We start from the raw sequence: 26,690 nt of genomic DNA, 5'->3' as shown, positions 1-26,690 counted from the left end.
ACTTAAAGTCATACTTAAAGTAATACTTTAGAGCAGGGGGCACCAGGTCGCCCGTAAGGACCAGATGAGTCGCCCGCTGGCCTGTTCTAAAAATAGCTCAAATAGCAGCACTTACCAGTGAGCTTTTATATATATAGATTTATTTATTTAGCTATTCTTGTTTAAATCACACTTACATGTAACTTAGAAATGACAATACATATATATAAACACTTAAAATGTAAAGTGTTTTTTGTGTTTAATACATACTTGCCAACCCTCCCGATTTTCTCCTGATTTCTGCCCGACATTGTCCGGGCGGACCATCCTTCACTGAGCGTCGTTTCCAGCCGGACAATAATAACGATTACACCTCATAAGAAGAGGAAGAAGAGTCTTCTTCCTCTTCTTATGCGGTGTAATTATATTATTGTAATAATAATATTGTTGTAATAATAATAACGATTACACCACATAAGAAGAGGAAGAAGACTCTTCTTCCTCTTCTTATGCAGTGTAATTATATTATTGTAATAATAATATTGTTGTAATAATAATAACGATTACACCACATAAGAAGAGGTGTAATCGTTATTATTGTCCAGCCGGAAACGACGCTCAGTGAAGGATGGTCCGCCCGGACAATGTCAGTGAGGAAATCGGGAGAAAATCAAATCCAACCATGTGTAGGGAAGTGTTTCTGTTATGGTTATAGCCGTTGTTGTATAGGCTATGTTTAATTTTCCTTCTGTTGATTATTTTTATTTCAAGCATACATTGCATAGATTGATGGATAATTTATGCAATGTATGCCTTTTTTGTTTAATTTTAAGTTATTTATTCTACTACTACCACCATTTACCATTTGCACGGGTACTGTGGAATTTGTTCTTTACTTTATATGTGTTTTTCAAATAAAAGAACACTGTGAAATTGAATTATTTCATTTTCTCTTTAAAGAGCAAACTACCCCCCCCCCCCCCCCCCCCCCCCCCCCCCCCCCCCCGCTCTTTTGAAAATCTCCCCAATTTTGAGGTCTCAAGGTGGTAGCCCTTCGCATTAATCAGTACCCAAGAAGTAGCTCTTGGTTTCAAAAAGGTTGGTGACCCCTGCTTTAGAGTAATACTTAAAGTAATACTTACAGTAATACTTACAGTAATACTTTAAGTAATATTTAAAGTAATTCTGACACTTAATCAAGCAAAGATAGATATTTTGTTTGAGAATAAAAGGGTTAGAGGTTGACTAGTATTCAACTCTGAAGAACATAAACCTGATTATTGAAAGTATTTTTTAATGACCTGTTAGTGTAAACTTGGCAGCCGTGAAAAAGGCGTGTCCTTCAGGGAAATACTGACGCTGGAAGGCCAATTTTATCATTACTCTGCCAATGTATCTGCTTTTGGAATTTTTTAAAGTATTTTTTATTATAGTCATCTTTAAGATGACTATAATAATAAAAAAAATGAGTCTGCGAGGCCAATTAGGACCCCGAGGACTTCTTCCCGTAGTTGGTGTCACAAAAAACACTTCTCGACATTGTATCAGCATTGTATCGACCATCATTAAATGTAACACCGACCATTTCACCTCCTGGTGAAACAGCGAAGAGATGAACACCAGCTTAGAGCAGAGACTGGCAGACGAGCTACGACAGTAGCGACATCTTTAAAAGACGTCTCAGGAGAACAAGGGCTATAGAGAAGTGCTAAGGATTGTGGGAAATGTAGGATTTTAATGGAAACTTCTACACGGCAGTGCACCCCAGTCTGTAAGCTCTGAGGAGAGCGGACAGTCCGTGCTGAGTTCGCCCAAGTATGTTTAAGCCGTAAGGTTAAGCCCGAGACCAGTTTATCCCATAGCCCAATGCCAGCGCATCCACGACGTAAGAACCACTTCTGCGAACCCAGGCACCACCCCAGGGCCGGCAGCAACAATGGGAGCCAAAGAGCCCCAGGCCATTCCCCCACGACCTAGAGACCCCAGGCCGAGAGGCAGCCACCGCCCCCCCATACACACCCAAGAAAGCCCCAAGGAGCTGAGGACCCCGCACACACCTGGAGGCTCCCTGCCAGTGACCACCGCTCCACCCATGCCCCAGCACCTAACCCGCCAGGGGAGGGCCCAGGGACCCCCCCGTCCGAGACCCCAGCAGAGGCCCAGAGTCAGAAAAGACGGGACCCCATGCCAGAAGAAACCAATCCAGAGGCAGCAGCCCACCCCAGGACGACAGCCGCATCCTTGGCCGTCCAGGACACCGGGGGGAGCCGCAAGTCGCTCCAACGACAAATAGGTTGGTTTGGAAGTGTCAGGGTGATCAGCACCAGAGGTCGGTGGGGGGGGGGGTTTCCTCACATTCAAATGACAAAAAACTTCAGAAAAGACTGGAAGTGTCCGTTTCCCTCCCTCCAGTAATCCAGGCAAAGTTTAGGGTTGGATAGTTAACCCTAACACCTTGTGAGATAGCTTTAAATGTTCTACACTAAACCCAACCTTTGACTCGCAAACATTTAAACTTGAGAAATGAGCTTCATTATCAAAGCTTTAAAATAAGAGAAAAACAAGCCTCTGTGACCAGCTGTCTGCTTACCTTTCAAACTAGTCAGAGAATTACAAAAATGTATGTATACAACAATAGACTGATTTGTTTTCTGCTGCTCAAAGAATTCTTGCATCGCCTCCAACAACTCACTAATCCTGCCTGACGGGTGAATGACGATGACTGTATACCAGGAAACACATCATACATTTATACATGTTTGATTATCAGAGGACAAAGCTACAATGATTGGTTGATGTCTACAGGCTAAAGACTCACCAAGGTAATGTATGTTTTCTTACTATTTCTCTTATTACTTTAATATCATTACTTTAATGCTTTCATTAGCCCACAGGCAAAAGGAATAATAATAATAATAATAGGAATGGAATGATTATATTGAGGCACATCAACAGACGGAAACTGTGCTGTGATTATTTTTGTCTTCAAAACTTTTTTCTTAATAAGATTACAGACAACATAATAACTAAATAAAAACCATAAATGCTTTCAGTTGTTTGCTAATAGTGAGGCATCACTAATATGATGTTTTTATATGAGGAAGTAGTTTTCTACTCACACTTGTGTAATATAAATATAAACTATATAAATCAACGCAATGGGTAAAAGCTATAATTAATTATTAATTAATATATAGAGTGATCCCTGAATATTTAGGTCATATTTTTTATTTTTGATAATATGAGTCAAAACACACATTTAAACTCTACCTGTGTCCAGTGCAAAGATTTTAGCAATTTATTTATCTTTACCTGATAATTTGGCTTTTCTTTTTTTTTTTAGTTTTTCAGCCAAATAACTCGACTAATGCAAGAGACATTTTTAAATCAGATCAATGTATTAATTTGTTCTGTCTGCAGGGCTCACCAACAATCTCTAATAAAAAGATATGACATAAACGTTAAAATTATTATTTTAATCAAACAATGGAGTCGTTAAAACCTGGAAGAAAAAAACAGACATTTATGATGAAACCAAAATATCTCATAGAGGAAATATTACCATTCTTTAAAAAAAGAAATAAGAAACCATCTTTGAACAAGTTATAATAATAGTAATACATTTAATGTTGCACTTTACATTTAAACAGTTTTAAAGTGCTACAGAGCAGAAAAAGACAAACAGAATTTAAACGATGTAATGAACAATATAAATGTGTTAAAGAGAATAAACTATAAAAGACATTTAACAAAGTGCTAAATGCAGAAAATGAAATCTTAGGAACCTGCAGCAACACCTAGTGGTTGACTTTAATAACTGCAGTTAATATTAGAACATTTAAATGACTAGTACAGTGCCTATCGGAAGTATGCATTTATAGTGGGAGGAGCTTAAGTACAGTTGTCAATTATGTCCAAATGAGTATGTGTTATGAGGTTGTATGTACATAGAGGTGTACATACTGTACTCTGTAGTGTTATAAAGGGTTTATTTGTGGGTGTAAAATAAAATAGTGTGTGTGATTTATCTGGTTTAATTCTATGAAACATGAATATGATAAATGTGTTTGTTTTTTTTACTCATTTTTACATTTTTTTTTTGTTTGGTGTATTTTTCTGTAATGTTTGTTTTTAAAGTCATTTTGTGTGTTTTTGGAGCCTTTTTGTATATTTTTATGCATTTCTGTGTGTGTTTTTAATATGGGCCTTTTTTTTTTTTTTGAACCCAAACAAACTGCGACACAGTGACGTCATGAACCCGGAAGTAGCGCGCTCTTACCGTGGGAACCGTAATCATCAAATTAACGTTTTGCTTCACCAAATTACTCCAAAATAACAGATACACACACTTGGGGTGTTTCAGGGCGAACTCATCACACCGCGTCTGGGAGATATTTTCTACACACACACACACACACACACACACAGACCATCCTGACATTATATAACACTAGATCAGTGCCCGTCGGAAGTATGTATTCATATAGTGGGAGGAGCTTAAGAAGAGTGGTCAATTATGGGCATAATAATAATAACATACTCTGTAGCATTATTAAGGGGTATATTTGCAGGTGCAAAGTAAAATAGTGTGTGAAATTTCCCTGGTTTAATTCTATGAGACATGAACATGATAAATGTGGGGTTTTTTCTTCCTCTTTTATTATTTTTTTTATTTGGTGTTTTTTTCTGTAATATATGTTTTTGGAGTCATTTTGTATATTTTTCTGCATTTCTGTTGTTCTTTTGTGTACTTCCTGTATAAATATTGTTTAGTTTTTTTTTGTCTTCCTCTGCTGTGCCTTTTTCCTGGTTGTGTCTATGTGGGAGGTCCACTTCAGGTCCTGTGAGATTGTGGATCCCAGGAACCTGAAGGAGTCCACGGTAGCCACTTTGCTATTCAGAATGGTAAGGGGGGTGAGTGGGGGGGGATTTCTCCTGAAGTCCACTGACATCTCCACGGTCTTGAGCGGGTTCAGTTCCAGATGTTTCTGACTGCACCAGAGAGCCAGCTGTTCCACCTCCGTCTGAAGGCAGACTCGTCCCCATCCCTGATGAGACCGATGACGGTGGTGTTGTCTGCAAACTTCAGGAGTTTCACAGAGGGGTCCCCTGAGGTGCAGTCATTGGTGTAGAGGGAGAATAGCAGTGGGGAGAGAACACACCCCTGAGGGGCGCCAGTGCTGAGTGACGAGGGCCAGATGTGATGCTTCCCAGCCTTACTTGCTGCTTCCTGTCAGACAGGAAGTTGGTGATCCACTGACAGGTGGAGGCCGGCACTGTGAGCTGGGTGAGTTTCTGGTGAAGGATGTCCAGGATGATGGTGTTGAACGCAGAGCTGAAATCCACAAACAGGATCCTAGCGTAGGTCCCTGGGGAGTGGAGGTGATGCAGGATGTAGTTCAGTCCCATGTTGACTACATCCTCTACTGACCTGTTTGCCCGATAGGCAAACTGCAGGGGGTCCAGCAGGGGTCCTGTGATGTCCTTCAGGTGGCTCAATACCAGCCTCTCAAAGGACTTCATGACTACAGACATCAGGACAATGGGTCGATAGTCATTAAGTCCTGTGATGGCAGGTTTCTTTGGGACTGAGATGATGCTAGAGCTTTTGAAGCAGAAGGTACTTCACACAGCTCCAGTGATGTGTTGAAGATCTGTGTGAAGATGTGGACCAGCTGCTCAGCACAGGCTTTCAGGCAGGAGGGAGACACTCCTGGAGCCTTTTTGAACAGCTGGCACACATCTCTGTCATTGATCTTCAGGGCAGGTGGGGGGTCAGAGGGTGAGGTAGGGGGGGAGTGGGGGGAGCAGGAAGGGCAGAGTCCAGGTGATGGGCTGATGCTAATGAGCTCGGGGTGGGTGTGAAAACCTGCAGTAGAAACTATTCAGGTCTTCAGCCAGTCTATTGTTACCTGCAGGGTGGGGGGAGGGTTTCCTGTAGTTGGTGACCTCACGCAGGCCTTTCCACACTTCTGAAGGGACTTTGTTTGAGAAGCTTTGTTTTAGCTTCTCAGTGTAGCACCTCTTGTCTACTCTGATCTCCTTGGTTAGTGTGTACTTAGTCTGCTTAAACAGGACCCAGTCCCCACTCCTGTAGGCTTCCTCCTTAGCCTGACTCAGCATCCTGAGTTGAGGTGTGAACCAGGGTTTGTTGTTGTTGTATGTGCAGAAGGTCCTGGTCTGCACACACATGTCCTCACAGAAGCTGATGTAAGATGTCACAGTGTCAGTCAGTTCATCTAGGTCTGATGCAGCTTCAAAAACCCTCCAATCAGTGCAGTCAAAGCAGTCCTGTAACTCCTCCCCCTCTGTCCACCTCTTTACATATTTTTGTTGTTGTTTGGTGTGTGTGTGTGTGTGGGGGGGGGGGGGGGGGGGGGGGTGAATCCTCTCTAAATGTATGTCACCAGTCCATCCACGTGTACCTGTCTAACGTTCACTAAACATATCTATTGTCAGTAGTTAGTAATCAGGTGACCTTCACTATGTAACATGTAAACACTTAGATCTGACTGTAACACTACAGTCACTACCACCCTATGGATGGGTGTAGTGACACAGACTGTAACCAGACTAAATGGTGGTCTGTTATACACTCACATACCTGCACACATGTCACGTAAACGGTGATCGATAGTGAAGCACAGCTGATCAACGTGTGTGTGTGTGTGTGACTCTCTACCTGAGACTCTAATCTCCTCTGTTGGTTCTCACACACACACACACACACACACACACACGCTAGCGCCCCCTCACACCCTGAGGTCAAAAGCTTTCATATTGATCTGACATCATTCTTAGACTAAACATTTTAGATCAGATCCAATTTTGATCAAGAGCTTTAAAAAAAAATAAATAAAAATGTATATATTAGAAAAAATAGAAGAAACAAAAGAAAACCCCAGAAATATGTTTATAGTTTATTGCACTCTTTAAAATACTTTTTCTTAGAATGTAAAATGTGTAGTTTCTGAGATTAGTTCCTCAGGTTAGCTGAAGGTATTTCTAGTTCTAGACCCCTCCTCATTCCTTATTGATACAAAGCCTAGATCTCATTGATCCAACAGCACAGTCTGTTTACAACATCTAGTATAAAAATGAGCCATTGTCTATAATTGTAGGGTAGAATAAATTATGGGTTGGAATCTTGGTAGAAACCAGACTCCACACCCCAAGTTTAAAAGTGTTTCACATTCCAAAAGCAGATTCTGGAAAGTCCAATGCTCAGCGTTAAAAGCAGTGTAACAGACTAAAAATGTTACTATTGAGAAGATATTGAGTGATTATCTTTATTGCTGGCTTCCAAGCAATGATTGATTGATTAATTTTAATCTTAGGCTGAAATGGCGTCACACCAGAGCGTGCGGTACCTGGTGCTCCTCCTGCTCCTGTGCTACGCTCTGAAGAATAGTGAATACGGACAGGCTGTGACGGACTACTTTAAGGTAAAATCTTTGTTGATTTTGTCTTGGAATGAAACCTTTTCTGGGGTTGATTTTCTTAAACCATAAAGAAAATGACAGGACAACACCTTTTAAAAGTATTGATCAGAGGAAAGTTTTAGGCTATCAAATATATTAATAATTTGGTCAAATATGAAACTGACTGCTGTCACATGTAATGTTTTTGGCAACAGGGTCTACCATGATCTCACCCTGTATCTCACCTATGCAGTGACATGATGCCATAACATAATGCACTTGATCTTTAATAAATCGTAAATAGCTCTGTGTCACATTAACATGTGATGGACTGGAGGCGTGGCCAGGAGCAGCAGGAATTCTATTCATGACGTGACTTTTTTTTTCCATCCTCAGCATATTTTCATTTTAAGAAGCATGAAAACAAAAGTTGTTGGAAGCATCACAAAAAGTTCCAACTCTGAAATTTGGTAGTAGACAATGAAGCAGAGAAGAAGAGCTCTCCTAAGGGACCTTTACTCTCCCTTAAACAGTGTGCGACTGACGCTGTCAATCCAAAGGCAGTTAAATGAATATAGTTGATAATAAATTGTTTGGACTAATGCTGACCCTCATCTATAAGAAAAAACAAATTAAACTGGGCTTTTATTTCAACAAGTAAGAAATATTTCAAATAGAGTCCAGTTGCTACTGACTAAATAGTCATAAAATAAAAAATGTCTTCTAGACTGTCATTGATTATAGACAAATGTAAATGACTGAATCTCATAGATATAATAATAATCTCCAAATTATCAGAATAAATGTATGCATGTTTATATGACTACTAAAGTTAAACAAAGATATTCATAGTTTCCAGTTTGTTAAATGTATAATTCAATTTTTAGATTATTGATGTGCAAAAGTTGCCTTTTTTGTGATCGATGATTTCTTTCCTCAGGAACTCTTGGATCTAAAAGCTTCAACCATTGTTACCAGAACAAAACGAGAAAGTAAGTCCATAATTTAATACAATCACCAACTAAGATATATACTGTATTTCTATTGTAAAGTGCATCTATACTAAAGGAACCTGTACAATAGGTCTATGATTGCACCCATGGTGTTCACAGATATAATTGAAACATATTTTACTAGGGATAAAATCTCTACTGTGATAAATAGTAAATGTACGTTCTAACGTAAATAAAATAAACTTCCTTTCACTGTAATAACATTATAAAGGGCTATAATCCCACCATGATACAGTGAAAGTAAGGTCTAAACTGCATTTTACTTCCAAAACACAGACAACCAAGGAAATAAACTAAACATGTTCCAAGTATCAAAATATAATATATAACTTTAAATCAAGACCAAATATAGCAAGAATAAAAATGTCCAACAGAAAAACAATCCCATTGTTCACATGTTTGTGGAGTGGTTCTGTTATGTTTTTAATTATTATTATTTTATTGAAAATGATTATTAAATGTGTCTTAATATTGGGTATATTATTAATTGTATTTGTGATTTGACATATTGGAGTTGATTGTCTGTTCTATATTTGTATTTTATTGTTAGACGAGCAGGTTATTAATGGGGAACTCTTATAAAAACATAAAACATGCCTGAAATCCAAAAGTCACGACTAGACGATACCGGAAATGTTATTTGACATAAACTGTAAAAAACCAAACCATCAACCTTGACAGAAATGCAGACTTAAGATTGACATAGACATAGAAATGTAGATCTGATCATGTGTCACATCCACACTCTGTAGTGTCTGAAAGCTCTTCATTTATTTGTTTTATTAATTCAATTCATTTTATTCTAAATTTAGATGCAATAATGCATAAATAATATCTATCAAGCAGTTTTTTTTTCAATTATTTTCTGATTTGAGAAAAATAAAATCATATCTTGTATCTTTTTATTAACCTTTACCAAAGACGTATTTATTTATGTCTTTGTTTATCTGTTAGCAGCATTACGTCAAAAGTCCTTCACCCATTTTAATCAAATTTGATTATAAATATAAAATCTTATACCATGGAAGATTACTGTATATTAACTTTTGAAGGAGATCCAGAACAATATATTGATTCTGAATCCGTTTGAAAAAAATCTAATAATTTCTCTCTAATCATTGATGTATGACCTCATCTGGATTTAACATCTAATCATGATTTTTATACAAAAATGGAGGTGTCTGTACATTTGGACCTACAGTATAATTAATAATGTGATAGATATTTCTTATTTAGTGTGAAGGATTATTGATCCAGATAAAGAGTAGATTTAGAGGTTTTAGCTCTGACTGCTCGTTTATGGTAAACTTTTGTCTCTCTTCACATCCTCAGCTCCACTCCACTTCGATATCATTGTTGATTTGAGTTTTCCAGCTTCCAGTTTCTCCCTGGATGCCTTTAACACAATTCAAAGTGTTTTTCAAGGAATTGCTCTTCCCCAAAATATCACGTCATCTATTAATGTGACAGAAGTCTCTGTTACAACAGGTTAGCCGTTATAGTTATTATCAAACGTTACACTTTTAATCTGCTGTTTTTAATCTTTTCTGATGACTTTTTAAGGATGTTTTCCAATTGATGGGAACCTGCAGTGTCAATGTCTGGACCAGTTTATGTGGTCGTGTGGAAAATGTAACGTCTACAGTGCATGTCTTGAAAATGTCACAAATCAACCATGTGACTGTATAAAGGGTTTACCGTCTGATGGAACGTTCTGCCAACCCATCACAAGTAAGCCTTGGTACCTGATGCTTTAGTGGAACCGTCCATCCATCCTGTTTGTATCCATCATGATGCTACTTTTTATCTTTTGAGAGGAATAACAAACCAACGTGTCTTTTATTTTGCTTCACAGGTATTGATGACTGCCCGCCAACACCTGGTATGGATATTTCTAACACGGTTTGGCATCATTTTGTTTTATTTTGGATGTTTTGCTTTGAGATTAAAGAATTTAATGAATATTATTACACACTGCGTTCAGAATGAGTTGCATCATAATGAGCTCACCATAAAGAAAACTATGCTGATGTTTTCATTCAATATGCAACACAAAGGATGTCACATTGACCTATGTACAGTATGTATGACTTAAATAATTGTTGCCTTACTGGATCCAGCGTCCTTAACCACTAGGCCATCTCTCCCCATAAATTATTACCTAGTTCATATTCAATATGGAGAAGCTATTTTAAATCTAACAAGTGACAGTCTTCCTCTTGTTCCTCTGAGAATCATTGAAACATACAACTGGCCTAAAAATGAGTCATGGTGAAAAGATGTAACATTGCATTGTGAGTTGGACCGTGCACTTCCGTAGTAAACTAACTGTTGGAGGATGATGTTTTAAATCAGGCAGGGTCCTGTGCAGATAGCAGACAGTGTTAGTTCTGACCTGCATCAACAGGTTCTTAAACCTCTGTATTTGTACCAGACACAGGGCAGCACATGGTGCAGTAATGTCACCTGATCCTTGCAGTTGTATATACAGTGGTGTGAAAAAGTGTTTGTCCCTTCCTGATTTCTTTCTTTTTTACATGTTTTCTACACTTAAATGTTTCAGATCATCAAACAAATGTAAACATGAGTCAAAGTTAACACTAATAAACACAAAATACAGTTTTTAAATGAAAGGTTTTATGAATGAGGAAGAAAAAGATCCAAAGCTACACGGCCCTGTGTGATAAAGTGTTTGTCCCTCAGCTCCTGTTAAAACATAACTGTGGTTGATCACACCTGTAGCCACACCCAGGCCTGGTTACTGCACAGATGTTCTCAATCTAGAACTCACTTCAATAGAACCTGAACCTGACAAAGTGAAGTCGACCAAAAGACCTTCAAAAGCTCTAGACATCATGCTGAGATCCAAAGATCTCCAGGAACAAATGAAAAAAGTGACATAAATCTATCAGTCTGGAAAAGGTTCTAAAGTCATTTCTAAAGCTTTGGGACTCCAGAGAACCACAGTGAGAACCATTATCCACAAATGGTGAAAACACAGATCAGTGGTGAACTTTCCCAGGAGTGGCTGGTCGACCAAAATTACCCCAAGAACAAAGCAACGACTCATCCATGAGGTGACAGTAGACCACACAACAACATCTAAAGAACATCACTTTCCTCAGTGAAGGTCAGTGTTGATGACTCCATCATAACAAAGACACTGGGTTAAATGTCTGTATGGTAGAGTTCTAAGACCAAAACCACTGCTAAGCAACAACAACATTAAGGACAGAAAACATTGTGATGATCCTCAGACTTTTAGAAAAAATTCTGTGGACTGACGAGACAAAAGTGGACCTTCATAGAAGGTCTGTGTCCCATTACATCTGGTGTAAAATAACAGCACATTTCAGAAAAAGAACATCATACCAACAGTAAAATATGGTGGTGGTAGTGTGATGGTCTGGGGCTGTTTTGCTGCTTCAGGAAGACCTGCTGTGATAAGTAGAAGCATGAATTCTACCAAAAGATCCTGAAGGAGAACATCTGACCATCTGTTAGTGACCTCAAGCTGAAGCCAACTTGGGTTCTACAGCAGAACAATGATCCAAAACACACCAGCAAGTCCACCTCTGAATGGCTGAAGAAAACCTAAATGGAGATGTTGGAGTGGTCTAGTCAAAGTCCTGACCTCAGTCCTATTGAGATGCTGAGTCATGACCTTAAAAAGAGGTTCATGCTGGAAAACCCTCCAATGTGTCTGATTTACAATAATTCTACAAAGATGAGTGGGTCATAATTCCTCCACAGCGTTGTTTTAGACTCATTATAAGTTACATAAACACTTTATTACAGTAGTTGCTGCTAAAGGCCCCACCAGTTATTATGTTTAGGGGGTAAACACTTTATCATACAGGGCTATGTGTTCTTCCTCATTAATAAAACCCTTCATTTTAAAACTGCATTTTGTGTTTACTTGTTATCTTTGAATAATGTTTACATTTATTTCATGATCTGAAACATTTAAGTGTGAAAACATGTAAAAAAGTAAGAAATCAGGAAAAGAATGTATTTCAGTGATTTGAATGTGATGTAAAACTGTGTTTAAAGGCTTTATAGGAAATAATTCAGCACTAGTTTAACTAAAACTAAACTAAGAATGTACTTTTGTTGTGTATAAAATATTTTAATCTTGTCCTTTTCTCGTTGCAGTCCCAGTGTTCTATAGTATAGTCGTTGATTTCAGCTTTCCAGGCTCTTTGGTTTCACCAAATCTGCTCGAAAACATCAAGAGTCAACTCAGCAACGTCAGATTTCAACCTATTAATTCATTTTTGAGCATAACATACATTAATGTTACCACCAGTAAGAACAGTATTTATTTTTGTTCTTTCATACTGATGTCTGTGGTTGTTTGTGACTGATTTGGATTTGTTGTTCTTTTTTTTTGCTGTTTAGCTTGTTTTCCAATGTCAGACGTTGACCTGCAGTGTCAGTGTGAGGATCAGTTTCTGTGGTCATGTGACCAATGTAACATCTATGGTACATGCAGTAATGTTACACATAAAAGCTGTGACTGTATAAATGGACTTCCTTCAGATGGATCATTCTGTGAAGCAGCCACAAGTATGTTCTGCTCATGTGTTTTATTTATTTTTATTTTATTATTATTTATTCAGTTCATTTCCGACATGGTTGCATTCACAGAAATTCATTTGACATTCAGAGCAAAATCACATCATTATTTTTATTTTTTTTGTTGTCCTTTTACATGTCGGAAAGGGCGACAGAAAAAAGCTGACTCAAAGTTTTTCCATCTCACTGTCACGTCCACTTGATTGTTAATAATTATGTAAAAACCTCATCTTTTATTTTGCTTCACAGATGTTAACGAGTGTCCAACTACAACTCCAGGTACGATTTTCCACTTTTAACATGAATGGAGTTGAAAAGGTTGCAGTTTTTTTTCAGCTTTAAATGAGTTTATTATGGAAGTCTTTTTTTCAGTTGTCGGTCAATGTTCTTAGATGTTAGATGTTTTAGTAACTACTGTCCAATCTAATGTAATCACTCATTCACTAACCACAGAAGATTCATAAGGTAAATGAAAGTAACTTCAGTTATAGCTGAATAACTTTGACATTTAATGTGATATTATTATGAAAGTAATCAACTCAACAAAAATGTTTCCAATACATACTGTGTTTATTATACAAAGAGAAAAATAGTTGTTAAATGGTTTTATTATTATTAGTATATTTATCATCTAAATTTACTCATGTGCAACTTAAGAAAAATGAAAAAAAAAACAAAAAATACAGATTACGTGTTTTTATTGTTTATTGAACCAATGTGATCAACAACAATGATGACATCACCTTTACAACAGTTTTTACCACAACAACGCCGATGACAACATTGCCCAACCCAACAACGCCGATGACAACATTGCCCAACACAATAGTTAACCTGACCTTAGAGTTTGTGTTGAACATCAACTTTAATCCATCATATAATGATGAGGACAACAGTGTTCGAAATGATTTGACAACTTCTGTAAGTGTTGAAATATTTTGATATTAATTCATTTGTGTGTAATCAAAATTTGTGAAATAACTGTATTATATCTTTACAGATTGATATCCAGAGTATGGAGCACATCAAAGATTTGGTGGATGTAAAGTTTGGTACTTTCCGGTAGGTTATTAGTTTTAATGCATACAGATAAGCACATAATCTATATATTTGCATTTCAATCAATCAAGCTCTGAATTTTCAAAATGCTTCAGTATATATTATTTATATTTAGGCTTGAAAAATGTTTTCAAAATATTTTTAACATCCTATCAAGTAAAGCATGGATAGCTATCATCAGGGTGACCGTGGCTCAGGTGGTAGAGGGTCGTCTTCTGATGGAGAGGTTGGGGGTTTGATCCCAGTACCTGACTATGTGTCGAAGTGTCCTTGGGCAAGACACTGAACCCTAAGTTGCTCCCAGTGGTCGACTAGTGCCTTGCATGTCAGTCCTGTCCCACTGGTGAATGAGCTGATATGTAAAGCGCTTTGAGACTGTTTCAGTGGTGATAAAGCTCTATATAAAATCAAGTCCAAGTCCATCATAGCCCATGGCCTAATTAATGCACTGATTAGGGAGGAGGATAACACAGGCTTTAAAGTCGTTTATTTCTGCAGGGCTGAAAGATGAAACATGAGTTATGTTAATTTGTGTTGGAACAGGATTGGAACTGTTTTAAACATGTCCAGTTGTTTTACACATTATTCTCATTTTCAAACATCTTCCCTTTAACCAAGTTGTTTTTAATCAGTATAATCATTTTCTTTAAAAGATTGTGTATAGAATCATTTGCTGTAAAATGTTCATTTGTATTCATTGTCTGCTAAAACCAATTGTGTCTTACAGGGAGGGAAGCACTATTGCTAATTTCACTATCTTTGCCAATTCTGAAATAAGTCCATCACAACAGGAGAATTTGCTCATTGGAATGTTTAATAACTTGTCATCTAAATATCCAGTAATTTTTGACGGTAAGTACCACACTAACATATTATTGTTTTGGTCATGTTTAATGTATTTATTATAATCGTCAGATGTTTGGTTCTGCTTTCCAAAGGTTCCAGGTTCGAGCCAGAAGAGGCCTTTATTGGAAGCCCACTGACGTTGACTTGTGACGCTCCACCAGAACTACTAGACTTAGGTGTTAACTTGACTGCTGTGTGGCTGCTGAATGGCGAGATCATTCGACACCACACTTCTTCAACCAATCAGAATCGTTCGACAACATTAAGTGTGCCAAGAGTTTATAACACTGACAACGGTAAGAGCTGTAGCTGTAGCCATTAGTCATACAGATGTTTCCAATTGTTAAAACGATTGTATTTGGATTGTTCTAGATCAGGGCTGTTAGGGTTAAGTTGCTCAGGTGAGACCCCAGGGGCCGAAATACACTTTAGGCCTGAAAGACCAAACGCTGACTCAACACATGGATCTGCTGTTTGAAATGATTCATAAAGATCTACATATTAAAAATAAATATCATTAGCACCACAATAGCCTCATAATGAGGTCTATAATTACATATCAGCCTAAAGCACGTGACCCTCTAAACACGTAACATTGTCTTATCTATGCATATAGTCTATATTTATAAATTAGAAATACAACAAAATAGACTAAACACATTTACTATAAATAACAAGTGTAAAATGTAAATTACTTTGATCATATTTATTGAAGGTTTGTACATGAAAACATGACAATGCATAATTAGACCAATTAAAAGAAGGCCAGGCTAAGTCAGTCTAAACGAGTCATAGAAAGTAAGTGTGAGAATAAAGTCAACAATAGGTCACATGACTGAATATCCAGTAGGAATTAGTAAAACTAAAAGGTTATTGATATTAAAACATGACATTGACTCAATAACAGATGGTACATTAACATCACCAGTAAGCTCCACCCACATTTCCACACACCCATGCCTATGGCACCATCCTACTGTACATCCTACATCAGTTAACCCCACCCCTTTTAGTCCCTCCCACCCATATCACACAGGATTATGATAAATATGGAGACAAACCTTCTTCAGATACTTTTTAACTTTCACCAGCTTAGCTCAGCTGTAGCTGAGTCAGCAACAACAGAACAACTGATGGATTCCACCTAAATTAAAGTTCATATTCTGATATTTTTCACCATCATCTCCATTTGTTCTAAAAACACCAACAACATAGTATTTAAGCTTTATTTTACCAAACTCACCTGTTTTCTGGAGTTTTAGTCTCTGAAAAGTCACTTTCTGACCAATTCTAAAACTTGGCTGTGTGAGTGGGCGTGTCTATAGACGATGACTCCACCTATGACTCCACACAACAGCTGATCACTAGCATCTTTCTTTTGCTATTCACACACACTCCTGTTATTGTTTTCAGCCAGAAAACTGCACATTACAGTAAAACACATGAATATTTAAGCAGATATTGTGATTGTGAGTCAGAAAAACAGTGTTTGATGAAGTGTATGCACCGTGCAGCAACAGCAAAAACAGCTGAGTCAGCAGCTTCAAACACTTAGCGGAGCTTCTACGTTGCTTTATTGTCATCGTCTCATGTAGAGATTACAGGAATGATCCATTCATGGTGACAGTCACACTGTGACACCATCACAGTGTTGCCAGATTCATGGTTAGTGTTTGGGTTCTAAAATCTGGAAGCAGAAATGAATCAAGCAACTACAGGTCTATTAGGATGTTGCCCGTAGCATATAAAATTGTTGAGAAAGCCATTGTAGAGAAGTTAACTGATCACTTCAATTGTAATAATTTGTTACATTCAATGCAGTTCGGTTTTCAGCACAACCACTCCACCGACGCAGCCTGCTGCTACCTGATTGGTAGATCAATCTGGGTTCGTGTCAGGCGAATCCTTTCGGAACCAGGGAGGGACATGAACAGAATGCTTGAAGCTGATTGGGCGAAGCGCCTGTCCACCATGCTTTGTTTTAGCCGATCACACGGCAGTGACACTGCTAGCTACAACAACAGCAAGGCTCCGCTGGTGAAAACATACGTCTTAACCGTCCAAAAATGCACAAAACGCCTCTCGCTGTTGCTCTTTCAAAAGGAAATTCTGGATTCTTCTAAAACATAGTTTATAGCAGCTTCCACACGTTCATCCTCCTGCATTGACATCTTTCTATTTGTATTTGAAGCTATGCTAGTAGCTGTAGCCCAGCTAGTTCTCTCCCCTCAACTGCGCATGCGACAGATTTGCTTCAACGCTTCTGCCTCATGATTGGTTCGAACTGGTTCAGTTTGCTTACAAAGGCTTAGGGTTGGAGCACAAGATGGATCCATTTTACAGGCAAGGTTACAGTTAGTCAGCCTTTGTTTCTTTTTTTTGTTCTTATGTGTTTTTTTGGCTGATTTTGCTGAAGTTTTACAAATAGACGATATTATGAGAAAATGTTTTGTCATTTTGTGTTTTATGTCAGTGAATAAGTAAAACCATGTCGACACTGAACCAATGTACTTGGAATGTGAATCAAACAGAGAAAGGTCTTGAATTATCTTCAGAGGGGTTCATATAGCTTTGCTACAAGAAACACACCTAGATGATAAAGAACATGTTAAATTACATTATGTTTATTCCTCCTCTTTTTTCATCCCACAGTAGGGGTGTAGCAATTTTAAAATGTGCCTTTCATACTGGTAGACTGCATTAAGGACACAAGAGGGCGCTATGTGACTATGAGAGGCATCTTATATAGAGAGGAAGTTGCATTTATGAGTTTGTACTGCACCCCTGGACAACCGTGGGACTACGTGATTTCTGCTTTTACAGAATTAGTTCATCTTAATATTAAGAATTTAGTTGTTGGGGAAGATTTTAATTGTCATTTAAACCCACTTATGGATGAATCACTGGCAGGTAAACAACACTTACTACTCCAAGCCAAAATAATTACAATGTAATGCGAAGAACTGTCCTTTGTAGATGTGTAGAGAGCACAACACCTTTTTTATTTCAAAGGTACATACATGTTATCACGTCTAGTTCTATAGGTAGTATAGTCATATCACACTGTCTTTATTGAATGTAGTATTGGAGGTATGTCTGACCGGACCAGAAGGTGGCATTTTGATTCCTCTGTATTTGTATGATCAAAATTTAGCATCATATATTGTAAACAGTTGTTTTTCATTAATGCAGCTTCCACAGACGAGCCATGATTGTTGTAGGAAACATCTAAAGCTTACTGTAGAGGTCTAATGACCTCCTACAATAACAGTAAACAACAAAGACAAGCAGAACAGAGTTATGTTAGAATCCAAATAAGACCTTATTACCTTATTAAATCTTCAAATGGCAAACTCAAACAAATCTCTTCAATCGACATTTGACAAATGAAGCAGAATGTAAAATATTTAAACATGGTGATAAGCCAGGCAAATATTTGGCCTATTTAACAAAAAAGAAGTCAGACTCACAAAACATTTCTTCAATTAAAGACGTAAATGGTTTGCAATATATTAACACAGCAAAAATGTATGACACATTTAGAAGTTTCTATGAGTTTGTTTTAAAGTATTAGTAGATCCATTTCTAAATATGTACAACGACTCATTTGTTAAAGGCCTTTTGCCTAAAGACTCGTCCCTTTGCTCATTAACCAGGACCAAACAGGTTTCATACAATAACATGCGTGGGCTGCTGAATGTGATACAAATCTTCCAACGAAAATCAATGCATGGTCTGTTTCCTTCTTTTTTATACTCTACATAGATTTGGTTTGGGTAACACATTTATAAATTGGATTAAACTTCTCTAAAGTAGCTCAGCCGTCCTAACAAATGGTTTGCGATCTCCCAGCTTTCAGGTTCGGAGGGGTACACGTCAGGGGTACACGTCAGGCTGTCCCCTCTCTCCACTGCTTTTTGCCTTAGTCATCCAGCCTTTAGCTGAAGCTGTGTGGGTTAATATGGACGTACACGGCCTGACTACTGGTGAGAGGCATCATAAGATTACGTTGTACGCTGATGATGTTTTTATTTTCATGACTAAGCCTGAGGTGTCCATTCCCTCCCTCATTGAGACTTAGTAGATTCTGTGTTACTCAGGCTACAAAATTCATTTCAACAAATCAGAAGTGATGCCTCTTTACAAGAAAAACCTAAAATTCCCTTTCACCTGGTCAGCGGAAGGATTTGAATATTTCGGAATTAAAGTAATACCCACTTTTGATATAATGTACAAATGTAATTTTATTCCTCTTTGTGATTGTATTAAGAGCCTCGAATGTGAACGATTATTATATTGTTGTGTAAATCACTTAAACAGCTTCTATGGTATGTTTAATTACATTTTTCTTTTCTGGGTTTGACTATCCCACCTGTGTAAACTCAGCCAGAATGTTCTGTTCTGTCTTGTGTTTTTGAAAACAAAAATATCCAATAAATATATATATTAAAAAAAAAAACGTTAAACACGTTGATCAAACCCTTAAACTAACAACAGTCACTAAAACAGAAGGAACTCTTTAAGTAATTAATAATTGTTGCACTTTGAACAAACTTGAATGCTTTCCATGTACATTGTGGGCCTGTACTACGAAGCTGGATAAGTGTGTCCAGATACTGTATCTCTTCGTTAGGACAGTGAGAAGGAAGTTTTTCAGTATTTTTGACCTCTCAGGATGATGAGAACCCACTTTGATTTCAGGTTTGTATGAATGCCAGTTGCGGACACCAAGTAATTCCCGTTTTCGCCGGCGAGCTGCTAAATTCTTCACCGTTCAGGAAAGACCTGTAATCATTGTGAATCAAATACAACAACTGGTAAACTGTGACAATCCAAAGGTGGAATTAGAATGTTCTGTCAACGAACCATACGAGGTCTTTTTCCCAAACTTTCTAGAACAAGGTAAGTTATCTACACTTAAGTTATTTAGAAAATTATACAAAAAGACTTTGTGATTTTTTTTGTCAATGTGTTTTTTTTTCAGGCACAAAATTCACATATGAACCTGAAACCTGTGAAAATCAAACTATTCCTTGTCGAGTAAAAGGCTATGAAATGTTTGAAAAAAACATAAAATTGGTGTTTTCAAACAATAGTGAGTATTAAACATCAGAAACAATTCTTTAGAATGATTTATGATTAGCATCTTGCTAACATTTTGTGTTTTACTTTCATCTCCAGCAATCATTTGCATCAATGACACGTTCGGCAACGGAACTTTAAATTTTAAGGCTGCGATAGACTGTGAGAAGGAATTTGAAGGGGAAAGAACAGCCATTTGTAAACAAAGCACAAAATTTGAAGATTTTGAAGACAACTGCATCCTTAGAATCATTAAGAATCTACTTGATCAGTCGGAGGTTTGTGAATTCTGCTTTATTTACTAAAACACATGAACACACTTTTCTAAGGTTTTCCCATTTCCACATCTTTTGAACTTGTTTTCATTGAAAATATGTTTGTTTTAGCCTGTCTATTGCCCCCTGTAGGCTACACAAGTGTACAGCACTCCTTAATGTGACATGGGATGTAGACGGTGAATAATCCTCTATAAGATTAACATTACATTAAATGTAATTGATAATTCAAAGAAATTACAACTGATGTAAAAAGTACTAATCAATACAACATTAAGCCTTGATTTGTAAATACAAAAATCATGAATGTTGAGACTTTGTCAAGTTTACTGATAATTATTTAGCTGTTTGTGAAACATACAAAAAATACATTTTCTAACTGTAAAGTGACTAATAATTCATTAATTATTATAATTCATTAATTAGGATTAGAATCACTAATTTCTGCCTTATTTTTCCAATGGCCAGACCTTTGTAGTTTTTACCTGTTTTTATGTTGATAATTTCATAATCTATAATATCAGAAAAGACATGAGGATAAGAGTGAATATATGAATAAAACATAATGTGATTTATTCTTGCAATTTGAAAAACTTACATTTTAATTTCACCTTTTTTACAGAATTTAACTGTGTTCGAGCTGCCACAATTCTTACGAGAACTCAGCAATGCCACGGTCAGCTTTAGTGATCAAATAGTTAATTCCACTGCCACAACCAACGCCGTTGTGGAAATATTACAAAATATAGCCGAACTGGCAGGAAACACCACCATACAAAGACAAATGATGGAGGTTTGTAACTTTGCAGATTTTTAGGATGTTTTGAACCTGAAGAAATGAAAGATCTGTTTAGTGCATGGCTCTAAGGTTTTAACCATGTGACTTTTTCAACCCTGTGATTCAGTTTTTTAAATTCCAGTTAATTAAGACACCATTTGTAATGAACTCATTACCTCGCCAATAATTTGCAATTAAATGTGTTGTACAGTCGTACAATGTGACCTCTTTAATCACTGACACACTTTAACTCTGAGTCTGCAGTCGTTTGCTTTGACTGTGAGTGACTCTACAGAGCGTCACTGGAACAATACTCTTATTATTAAAGAGATAGTGCACCCCAAAACCACTGTTTTCTGCTGAATCCATATATGATGAGGTATGTAGTAATATAGTTTATTAATCCTAGTCCCACTCCACTTTATAGTCATAAGTATTTAAATGTAGTGTTTTAGTTGTTGAATATCAGAGTGACTGCCCTCTATGGGTTGAACACTGTTATTACAATTCAATTCAACTATATTCATACAGTGCACATCTCAAAGCGCTATCAACATGTAACATTTTTAATAAAAAGGACAAAAACCCAACATGAACAAGTATTTAGTGACAGTGAGAAGAAACAACTTCCTTTAACAGGAATAAATCTCTGTTAGAACCAGGTTCAGAGGTGGCAGCCATCTGCGTGGACTGGTTGTGGTTAGTAGACAGAAGGACCATCAGAACAGGATATAGAGATAGAACATCAGAGTGTTCCAGACTAGAACCACAGATCAGGAAGTGACATCATCACCTTCACCTGAAACAGAGCAGAGAGAGAAGAACGAGGAGAAGACACTGACTGCAGAAAAACATGATACATTATTATCAGGTCATCATGTGTTGGTCTTGGGCTTTGTTCCTAGTGGTTATGTTAACGTCTAGCGGCGTCTCAATTGTCTGAAAATAGAACAATAGAATGTTGCTATTGGCTCAGGTGGTTTTTGGCGACGTTTTTGTTAATTTTTTGTCGGAAAGCCTTATTATTGTTATTGGATTCTTACAAAAAAGTTGACAAAACTGATTTATCTGAGAAACTTGTTCTTATTTCCATTTGTCTTTGTCTCAGGACGTCCTGCTTTCAGCGGGGATTCTAACCACTGATGGAGCAAGGGAAGTTTGGCGGTCCCTGAACAAAGTCACCCTAAACACTTTAGAAACAAACATTTCAGACCCCATCAGACACCTGAAATCATCCAGTCAAAGTCTATTACCCTCCCAGTCTAGGACATCAGACACCAGTGCTACTAGTGTCAGTGGCTCCTTCCTCCAGGCTCTGGAAACTATAACAAGTCGTGTCGCAAACACAACTTTTAACATTTCCACACCCTCTATACTTTTAAACAAAACAACTTTCAGTGAAGCATTCAGTTCTGGGTTCAACTCCTCGGTGGAGATAGACCTCCCAGAGTCTGATGGAGATAATGTCATCCTCACTGTGGTCACGTTTCTCACCATGGATAACGTTCTCCCTCCGAGAGATGAAGTTAACTCATCCTCCAACGTAATCAATGGCAGGGTCGTGATCGTGCAGTCCTTCAGCGTTGTTACTAACATATCGTTCACATTCGAGGTTCTGAATACATCTCTGGATAAACCTCAGTGTGTTTTCTGGAACTTCAGCCTGTTCGATGGCCTCGGGGGATGGGACGGTGATGGCTGTAAGCTAGTGCTCAACGTAAATGACACCGTCACCTGCAACTGCAACCATCTCACTTCATTCTCAATGCTCATGTCATTCGGCAATTTTGAAAGCCTAGTTTTGGACTACATTACCTACATTGGCGTTAGCATATCTCTGGCTTCATTAATCATTTGCCTTATCATTGAAGCGGTCATATGGAGGAAACTAAGAAGTGACCCACTCATCCACTTGCGCCACATTTCCATTGTGAACATAGCATTGTCTCTGCTGATTGCAGACATTTGGTTCCTGGTGGGCGCTGCCATATCAGGGAGGGGGGACACCCCAGCATGCACCGCAGCCACCTTCTTTATCCACTTGTTTTACTTGGCTCTGTTTTTCTGGATGCTTTCTGCAGCTCTGCTCCTGCTTTATCATGTGGTCGATGTTTTTGGTCCCAAAGTGTCCAAAAGTGCACAGATAGGTATTGGATTTGCTCTGGGTTATGGGGTACCAGTCATTATCACAGTGATAACGATAGCTGTGACTGCACCTGATGGTGAGTACATACAGCGCTCAGGGCTCTGCTGGCTGAATATTAAAGATTCTTTGGCTCTGTTGGCGTTTGTTGTCCCTGCCCTGTTGATAGTTCTGATAAACTTAATTATCCTGATTGTGGTGATCTATAAAATCGTTGGGTTAAGAGGCGGGTCAGAGAGCATGAATAAACTAAAAGGGATTATAAAGACTTTGGCTGTCCTGACACCATTGTTTGGAATCACCTGGGGTCTGGGAGTTGGAATCATCGTGGATCCGTTCAATCTGGGGGTGCATATCACATTTGCAATCTTCAACTCACTGCAGGTATGAATTCAGCGATCAATAATCTGCATTTTCATATCATACTTTGACCGGAACATAGAATGTCAACTGCCCTATCTCTAAAAACCAGGGCTACACTGTGTAAAAAAAAAACAACCTGTAATGCACAGATTATTTTTTTTGGTTTTAATTTTTGACTAAATGTCAGACTTTGTTTTTATTTATATAGAAATGTACTTTTTGTACTTTAAATAAGAAAAATAGGATTTTTTTTGTGCTCATATTTATTTTAGTATATTTTTTTTGAGTTGAAAAGTATGTATGTCCAGATTTAAAAGTTAAATGAAAGCATGGTTATTTTTCTCTTTTCCATTATTGTGAACCCAGTATCTAGTCTGTTGTTTTGTATCGTTAACTCGTCCCTAATTAAAACTGTAGAATGAATTATTATCACCAAACCCTGTTAACACATTGTTATTTTTTTCAGGGTTTATTCATTCTGATTTTTGGAACCCTTTTGGATGGAACTGTAAGTATCCTACATGTCTGAAAGTAACTATAAATAACAGTATTAATCCCTGATGTTCTTAGATTAAGCATCATCTATATTTCCTTAAACATGGATTAAAGTGATTTCACATGAGCAGCAGGTTTAGTTGTTTATGTTTTACATGTGAAAACAATGTGGAATGTGAAGAACAGTGACATATAGTGCTTTTTATTTTTATTGACTCACTAATATTGATAAATGTCTCCTTAGGTGCGGACGGAAATGTCTAAAATGAGCTCAGTTACTTCAGGAACTCGTGTAAGAATAGATTTCTCTCTAAGTTTTGTGGTGACTTTTATTCTGATTATTTTATTATAATCAGGCTTTTTATTCATGTCAGAGGCTTATTTTGTCACTTATTTATTTCAGACCACAAGCAATGGAAACACATCAAGTGGACCAAGTGTCTTCCAACGGAGTCGACAATCAAGGGGTACGAGAATATTCTGGATTAAAATAATCAACATTTTAACGTGTTTATGATGTGAATTTTGCTCTTCCACATTTGTCAAATGAGAAATCAACTACTTAATAGATCATTATTAGGAGAGGGTGGGGCTTCTGTTTAACAATATGAGCTTTTCTCTCCAATAACTGCAGAAACTTATGTTGCTTTATTTAAAATAGAAACACTCATCCCTTCAACTAGAGATATTTTAACATTATGATATTGATATTAATGTATTGTCACGATATATCGTCTCACGCTTAGTGTTTAGTTGTGAAGCTCAGTTTGTTCATGATTTCCTTTCACTTGTTTTTCAGGATACAACATTTCCTCTGGTACTAATGTTGAAGCTCAGTCATTCAACACTTAGGATGTTTATTTTACTACAGCTATTTTTAATGAAGCAGAAGAAGAAAAAAGGTCTGATGTTCTTCTGTTGTGTCTTTAAAACAGAGTTTTGGGTGATTTCATCAAGATGATGTAATGTGGACTTAATATGACATGTTCACTACATCCATGTCACATGAAGCACATACTGTACGTTTCAATGCTTGTTTTGTACGATGCACTTTTGACTAAGTGAGGGTTTCAAGGACCTTCTGGTTGTTTATTGAAAGGCTTGTTTGTAAATAGTAATATGTGTTTGATCTAATGACATGAGACCACTGCACCATTTTACTGTGTAATAGTAGTCAATACATGACTTTACATACATGCAAAGTGCATCTTCTACTGGTTTACTTTGCAAAGCAAATCTGTTAGATGAAGGACGTTTGTCTACACAGAGCTGGTCTACTTAAGGAGTGACATCACTGTGACTGTTTTACCATTCAAATCCACCACAAGTCAAATTCAAGAGAAGCACATTCTTTAGTTTGAACATTCAGTGTTATTACATTAAGGTTTTTTGTCTGAAAAGCCTGTAAATGATCATGTTTATGGTTTTACGTTCTGTTTACTAACACATTATTGATCTTTTCTAATACAGGAGTTTTAAACCACACAAATGCAGGAAATTAGCCAATCTGGCAACACTGAATATCTGCTGCTAAATTTTTCATTCTTTTCATTCATATGCTCAAAGGGGACATATTATACCAATTTAAAACAGTTTCCTGTGGTCTAAATGACACATCTGTGCAAGGGTTTGGTCAAAGCATAACATGAAGTGGAGGTTTCTGACCCTGCATAAACCAGCTCTTTCAGAGCGCTCCGTTTTCCTCCCCTTCCCCCCGCCCCTCTTTTTCATGGGAGACAACACAGTCGATTCAACTTGTGACATCACAAACTGAGAAAATTTGAAACACAGACCACAAACAAACGACTGGATGGTTTTATTTCACATTTTGTGTCTCGGTGGACACACACAGATTGTTCATAATATGTCCCCTTTAACATAACGCTGACTCATATGCAGTTTAATGCATGTCATGTTTGTGTGTTTGGATGCATCAGATACATTAGTTACAGTTTGGATTTTGGAATTTGTAACAGTTTGTTACCAAATAAAATATTTTGTATCAGTTCAGACACTGATTACAGACTTTTGAACCATTTGACCAGATATCTGCTTTATTTTGTGTGTTTGACTGTGAATTAGAGACTGATTCTGATTCTGTTTTTTTGGACAAGAACTGAACCTTAACCCAGCGTTTGGTTTTAAAAACACTGAGTGGAATAATAATTCTTCAATTTCTGTTTTACATGACTTTAAATAACTTTAGAGACTGTTCTTTCTTATTAATTCATCCAAGCTTCATGACTTAGCTTAGTGACACATTTCCACTGTGTCATGAAGTGAAATGTGTTTGTTCTGCTTTTTATTTTCTTGTTTATTTTGATTTGGTTGAAGATGAAAATTCCTCTCACAAACAATTATTTAATTTGTGGATTTTTCTGCTGATTTAGTTCTGAGTTGCAGGTGAGGCTCCACCTGTGAACAGTTGCTGTGATTGGTCAGTTTTCTATAAAGACTCAGAGGACACGGCTCTGAGTGGAGAGGAGCTGGAGGTAAATACACCAAAAACAGTTTGTTTGGTCAGAATGAACTATGAATGAAAAAGAAGTAATTTAAACGTTTACTTCCTCTGATACAGAAACACTGTGTGTATCTTAATCAGAACCTGAACCCAGGTTAAAAGTCACTGTGATGGAATTAATCCATTTGTCTGCAGTT

At 37.4% G+C, this 26,690-nt stretch overlaps 1 protein-coding gene across 3 annotated transcripts; it reads left to right on the top strand.

Moving 5' to 3' along the window:
- Positions 1-2,676: 2,676 nt before the first annotated feature.
- On the top strand, positions 2,677-26,070 carry adgrf7 (adhesion G protein-coupled receptor F7). 3 transcript variants are annotated; one of them, XM_028439627.1, is made up of 22 exons: positions 2,677-2,801; positions 7,317-7,424; positions 8,341-8,392; positions 9,746-9,901; positions 9,977-10,144; positions 10,269-10,295; positions 12,569-12,721; positions 12,815-12,982; positions 13,241-13,270; positions 13,746-13,912; positions 13,992-14,053; positions 14,778-14,902; positions 14,989-15,192; positions 19,598-19,798; positions 19,881-19,991; positions 20,078-20,256; positions 20,876-21,046; positions 22,140-23,558; positions 24,004-24,045; positions 24,277-24,324; positions 24,436-24,499; positions 24,832-26,070. In XM_028439627.1, exons 2-22 carry the CDS (start codon positions 7,323-7,325, stop codon positions 24,882-24,884), a joined length of 3,702 nt encoding a protein of 1,233 aa, XP_028295428.1. In that variant the 5' UTR covers positions 2,677-2,801; positions 7,317-7,322; the 3' UTR covers positions 24,885-26,070. The 3 variants fall into 3 exon arrangements, with proteins under 3 accessions (XP_028295428.1, XP_028295430.1, XP_028295429.1); XM_028439628.1 differs by having other exon boundaries at positions 2,735-2,806; XM_028439629.1 differs by lacking the exon at positions 7,317-7,424 and having other exon boundaries at positions 2,730-2,801.
- The last annotated feature ends 620 nt before the right edge of the window (positions 26,071-26,690 follow it).

Source organism: Gouania willdenowi, chromosome 24 (genome assembly GCF_900634775.1).
Source record: "Gouania willdenowi chromosome 24, fGouWil2.1, whole genome shotgun sequence".
Lineage (NCBI taxonomy): Eukaryota > Metazoa > Chordata > Actinopteri > Blenniiformes > Gobiesocidae > Gouania > Gouania willdenowi.
This window is presented reverse-complemented; position numbering and strand designations above follow the sequence as displayed.